The following is a 6,423-nucleotide window of genomic DNA, read 5'->3' as shown; positions in this document are numbered from 1 at the left end:
GGGGGGTGTAATGGAACCCTGTGTGTGCAGGATGTATTGGAACACAGTGTGGGCGGTGGGATCACTTTTGGGTGTCACCAAGTTTCCTCTCTATGCAGATGCTGACAGCGTCCTGCTCACTCCCGTTCCCGTTTGGCTCCTCCTCTCTCCCTGACGGTCTCCTTCCGCACATGGCTTCCCCTCCCTGGCGCTGTCTGTCAGCATGCACGGACGACACTCCAGTCTTCTCCCAGTCGGTGGTTCTGAGAGGAATACCCGGACAGCAGCAGATCGGGTAACCGTGTAATGTGGGAGCCCAGACATCCCATTTATTTCATGTTCTTGCAGATTTTACAATCAGATTGTCTTGTATGTGACCAGTGTAGGAGAAGACTTTGGAAGTGACATCACATGTACAATGCTGAACTGAACATATGGCGCTGCTGTCCTCTTTAACTCTTTCCTATGTCATCCTCAGCTCCCTTCCAGCTAGGACAAGGCCACCCTCGTCTCTACATGCATGCGCCAGCGGAGAGGAGGTGCTCCAATGTTACCTGTCTGCCGCCTGTCCCCGAACACTCAGGTGGGTGCAATCTATGATTAGGACACTTAGCTGGCCATTTCCTGCTGGACATTATAGAAATCAGTGACACTCATGTCACATCAGTCTTGATAGATGGGTCACTGGTGAGACGGATGGCAATTGCTGAGGGCGGTACAGACAGGCAGCCAATCACCATCCGATAAAGGATACCTGTGGATTTCATGGCCGTGACAGGTTCACTTTACATCTGATTATAGGAGATTTAAAACTATAGTTTAGACAGATTGGGCAGCCTATGTTATGGGACCCCACCGGGTATTCTGGGAGACACTAGATTTTTTTGGGGGGTTGTGATGACTTTGGTGAGAGGTATGGGATCATGTTAATTGGTGGGCATGGAGACTTTGCTGAGAGATATTGAAAGATGTTACTTGTGGGGTATCAGGTGATGGTACTGAGCGTTGGATCACCACTTGTGGGGTATCAGGTGCTAGTACTGAGTGTTGGATCACCTCTTGTGGGGTATCAGGTGCTAGTACTGAGTGTTGGATCACCACTTGTGGGGTATCAGGTGCTAGTACTGAGCGTTGGATCACCACTTGTGGGGTATCAGGTGATTAGTACTGAGTGTTGGATCACTACTACTTATAATTATGTTGAATTTTCCTCCTTGCACAGCGTTTCCCACCTCCTGGGGTCCCCTTGCACCCTGGGCCCTACATTTCCTCAGTTCTTCTCCCGCTATATCACCAGAGATGGCTACACAATGGAGGAGCCGCTGACAGATTCCACAGGTGAAGTTCCATGTTGTCTTTGTGAAGCTGGAGGAGAGTGTCTTGTTTCTCCTGTAGGCACTGTCCATATAAGGGGCACACAGACACTCTGCTCTTAACCCTCCAAAGTGGTACCTGCCTAGGGTACCCAAACACTGGGGCTGTGTGACCCAATCCAAAAAGCAGCTCCTGCCAAAGTAGAGTTACTATACTTAGTCCTCTGAGGGGCTGGGTTTCCGACCTTCCTGATATGTGACCTTTTTGAGGCCCCCCTGAGTTTCTGATCTTTCTAACATGAGATGTCTGTCCAAATCTTCAGCATTCTACACTTCCAGGTATGTCGGACATCTTCATCCCCCATCATGCACTGTGGTTCCTTCTAGGGAGGCACTGACACCGTTACTAGTATCGGTGCCGATGCCGAATATTTGTACTCGCCCAAATGCTCCGATGCTTACATCCGCTACCTGAGCTTCCGGTGTCAGGAAGCCGGGCAGCGAGTCATTACAAGCTGATCAGCTTCCTGATTGGTCGGGAAGCCAGCTCCATGCTCCCTCGTCACTTGGTGATGGCTCACCGGTCAATCAGGAAGTCGAGCAGCGTGTAATGACTCGCCACCTAGCTTCCTGATTGGTCGGGAACCCAGCCAATCAGGAAGCCGGACGGCAAGTCATTACCAGCTACAACCAATCAGCAAGCCGGGCAATGAGTCATTACACAGCGCCCGGCTTCCTGATTGGCCAGAAAGGCGGCTCCATGCTAATCGGGAAGCTGGGTGGCGAAATGTTTCACACTGCCCGGGTTCCTGGCTAATTAGGAAGCCGGACGGCGAGTCATTACACTCCACCTGGCTTCCTCAATGGGACTTCCGGTATCGGTATGTGGTATCGGCGAGTACCGGGAAAAAATATTAGTACTCGATACCAAAAAACTGATATTTGTGCATCCCTAGTTCCTTGTCATGACCCAGCCCTCTGTCCTCCTTTATATATATCAGGCATCAGAAGGGAGTAGGGGATGGATGCACATACATTTGGACACAGTGGTGATTTCCCTGAACTGTGACCGCAGCAATCAAATCTCTACTTCCTGTGCTCTATAATGCGGCTCTCTGAACAGTAACCATTTCTTTCCTCAGTTGTAGATGGAGTCCCTGTTATGGCCGCCCTGCGCACCTCCAGCGCCCTCCGCCTGAGTCTGCGTGCTTTGTGCGATGAGGTCACCAAGATGGATCTCAGACGTTGCGCCAATTACTCCACGGCTGGCATCGAAGAGGAGGAATTTAAAGAAGTCATCAGCGACCTGCGCAGCCTTGCTCATTGCTATCAGGTCTACGAAGGTGAAGTCAGCGATGACAGCGACTGATTGTCCCTGTTACAACATATGGAGCATGATACGCCGCTACTAAACACAGCAACTAAATCAAACCAAATCTCCGAATATGCTCATCCAAAAACTGAGAATTTTACGTCACAAATAAAATATCCTAAAACCAATCTGTAGAGGTTTCATGTGTCTGTGTCATCCTAATCATCCTCGGGCTGGGCAGGCTGTGGATCAGATCCATCATTAAGGCATACTCCTCTTCCTTGTTGCTGACACAGTCACCCTGGTAAAGAGCCCAATTTTGAAGGGAGTCACACGGGATTGGGGATTAAGGGGGGTGTTCTTTGGACAAGTATGTTATGTCATTCTGACCCCAGGTGGCACCACTACCACAGAAGGAGAAATGGGGGAACACCCCCCCTTACAGATAGAGATGCCTTTTCTGGCGTTGACAGCTTCATCATTTATGGTCATCAGGTCGGTACATTATATGGGGAGCATCTGGTCCTCAGGAAGCCTTAAAGGGCAAAGAACTCTGCCACCCAGTAATGGGGGAGCTCTGTATTCGTGTTTCATATTTATGACTAAAATTTCTTCTGGCCGACCCCAGCAAAGCCTTGGAACCAAAATAAGGGGATTGTCTTTGGGTGGAGAATCTCCATATTAAGGAGCTGAGGCGCTGCCCTCTGTTGGATGTTTCCCACCTTTACACCCACTTGGGGTCACTGTCACCCTTTCAGGTCACCTTATAGGAGGTTCAGGTGCCATTTTGTGCCAGGGAAAATAAATTCTGACACTTCTGCCTGCTCTACTCTGGGCAGTTTCCGGGACAATTTCCTGGCCATGACTGCAGGGTTGCTAGCCAAGGACTGAAATAATGAACGGTTTCTCATGTGAGGATAGAAGGCAAGGCAGTTCTGCAGACTATGTAGAAGGTGCAGTGGCTCTGCTGACTTGGCACTCTTTTGTTCTGTATTTAGATTTTGGCTTATGATTGAGTGACGTTCATCTTCTATATAGATGGACATCATTACATGGAGGTCTATCGCTCTGGCTGTATGGCAGGGACTGATAATCATTGTTTCAGAATAGTGAAATATGGGAAGGGCATTTGGGGGCCACAGAGGGTGACTATCATATAAGGCCTCCATCTGTCTATCGATACAGGTAATAAGGAATGGGCTGTCTAGCCAAAATCGCAGTACTGCCAACCACTGACGTCCCCTTTTCTTGATCAAGACATTTGTTTTAAGGTGTTTTCCAAGTGGCTTCCCAATAACTCAGTGGGATCTGAATTTGGTTCTCTCAGTACTGCCTTCTAGTACTGAGAGAACCAATTTCGGATCCCACAGAGTCCAACTGATCAGAAGGGGTATTCCACTTTCCGCTCTGTCACAAGGTGGTATTTCTTGTTGCCATCACCTCTGCAAGGCATGGGAGAACTCTGCCTGGTAAGAACCCTTTCTGGTCTTGTACAAAGAGAAGGTAGTTTCAGCCTTACTCAACCACTTATAATGACATTTCTGGTAGAAAGTATTACAGACTCATTGGAAAGGAAAGAAGTCTTAACAAGAGGTGTGATGAAGGCAGAGACTCTAAGAAAGTTGTGGAAGGAATTGTTGTATCACTCCCAGAATCCATAACTCCAGGCAGGGTTTGTCTTTGCTTTTTCTTTGAGGCACATGCACAATATTATATTGTAATTTGTATAGGCTTTTAATAGAGCCAACAGCTTGTGCAGGAACTTTACATCATACAGTTACAATACAATTCAAGGCAGGATGGTTGGAAGGGCCCTGGTTGGGGATGGGCTTTCCAGAGGGGTTTGAGCGATTGAAGACTCCAAGGCAGACAACTGGTCATTGAGTGATGTAGTGGTAGTTTCCTCTGCGTTGACCCTGGCATCGACTACTGAGATGTGCTGCTTCAAATCATGAAGTTCATTTTATAAAGCGTCCACAATGGACAAAGCCATGTCTTGTAGATCTTGTTTAGTGGGTAGGCGTGGTAGAAGATCTCTCACCTCTCTGTCTGTGCTTCATGGTGTGAAGAGGCCTGTGAGGCTGGTGAGCCAGCAGGGGACTCACCTCCTGGTATCTCTGGAGTCAGGATCAATGAAGCTGGAGGACTGATAAGAGTGGTGTGCAGTGAAGCCCAACGCCTGCACCGGCTGAGTCTTGCCTGTTGGGCCTGCCGTGGATGCAAAATGGGTCAGCGTCATATTGGTTACTGGTGAGTAGGCCGGCAGCTAAAGCAGAAAAATACTGTATACCGCCCCGGAACTCTGTTCCCCGTGCAGACAGGGAGTGCATCTCAACTTGGGCATAGGGTAAGACCCCAGAATCGGGAGCCGAAGAGTTGGTCTGGCCCGTGCTGTGCAGAGCTCCGGCGGAATGCAACCGCACTCGGCCATTGCTAAGCTACGCCCCCCCATTATCATTTTTGTCATCTCTAACACCCCCCTCTTAATCACTCCCATTATCATTAACACCAAGCCATTATATCTCTTTGAAAAGGCTCTTTGCTTGTTGCCATTTTAAATAAGTTTTATCCCAATAATATGACTTAAAAATAAATCCAGCATTACATAATTACAATCAACTCATTTATTCAGATGTCTTAAAGGAATTCAGTTTTATATCCCAAAACATTCAAAACACATAATTTGCCCCAAGAGCTCCAAGGCAACCTTCTTGCTATACAGTGATGAACATTACGAGTCTCACAGGGATGTCACAGATAGTTTTATATATTGTGGAAGATCACAGTTTATTGTATAGATGTCTAAAGCAATCCAAGCATGATACAGCTTATCAAGATGTGAACATTGCCTTACCCTATGGAAAGATTTCTAACCTAATAATTGAAGCAGGTTTGATCTTTCTTATGAAGTCTGTTTTGAAAGAATCTGGACATGGAATCAGTCAGCAGAGAGTTCGAACTGCGTCCACTTCATACGGCCATCCCTATTTGTTCTTCATTTTGCATCCTGTTCATTAACCACTTCCCATTTGGAGCGATTTCTTAATTTTTTCAGACACATGATAACATCTGAATTTTTGTCTAGAAAAATGCTTAATACATAAAGATATATTTTCTGGGCACAGAGGCCCTGTAGAATTAAAAAAATACTAATTGCAATTTTTTATGGTGCGCTATATTTACCCAAATGTTTATTAAATCAATATTTTTAAGATACAATACACTAAAATGAATTTTAGTGCACATAAACAGAAAATAATACCCACCTTTAGGTAAAATATAAAAGATGGGGTTGTATTGCGTAAATAGATACCAAACATGTTAAGCCCAAAAATTGCGTGCGCCTGTGAAATAGCAAAAAATTACAGCACCCGAAATTGCCCAAGGTGACGCTTTAAAAGCCTTTAGCGCTCATCAGTTTAGTGTTAACAGTGATTGATTTATTAATTCTCTATAGGTTGAACTCGATGGACTTGTGTCTTTTTTCAACCTGACTAACTATATAACTATATGTAGAATTATTGCACTCACTCTGATCAATACAAAATTTTGCTATGGGGCCCTGTGATTTTTTGTTATGCTCCTGTTTCCTCCCACACTTCAAACGCATTCTGCTAATATGTGTACATATAAGATAGGGACCTTAGCTTGTAAGTTCCTTGGGGGTGGGGACTGATGTGAATAAATAGTATGTAAAGCCCTGTGTATATTCAGAGTGCACTATACATGCAATACAGTGGCGTCACAAGGGGGTGCGGCCCGCACCGGTTGACACCATCAGAGGTGACTCACAGTCATTTTGGTGTCACCCCCCCCCCC

The 6,423-nt window shown here is 46.4% G+C and overlaps 1 protein-coding gene across 1 annotated transcript in view; it reads left to right on the top strand.

The window, feature by feature from the left end:
- The window catches only part of MSTO1 (misato 1, mitochondrial distribution and morphology regulator), an 8,258-nt gene extending 5,595 nt beyond the window's left edge, over positions 1–2,663 (top strand). Inside the window, exons 11-14 of the mRNA XM_018565224.1 lie at positions 99–274; positions 458–562; positions 1,202–1,317; positions 2,435–2,663. Of these exons, the coding sequence (XP_018420726.1) occupies positions 99–274; positions 458–562; positions 1,202–1,317; positions 2,435–2,661 (624 nt within the window). The 3' untranslated portion in view covers positions 2,662–2,663. The remainder of the gene's footprint in view (positions 1–98; positions 275–457; positions 563–1,201; positions 1,318–2,434) is intronic.
- Positions 2,664–6,423: the final 3,760 nt, after the last annotated feature.

This window comes from Nanorana parkeri, unplaced genomic scaffold (assembly GCF_000935625.1).
Source record: "Nanorana parkeri isolate BGI_ZX_2015 unplaced genomic scaffold, ASM93562v1 scaffold823, whole genome shotgun sequence".
NCBI classification, from domain to species: domain Eukaryota; kingdom Metazoa; phylum Chordata; class Amphibia; order Anura; family Dicroglossidae; genus Nanorana; species Nanorana parkeri.
This window is presented reverse-complemented; position numbering and strand designations above follow the sequence as displayed.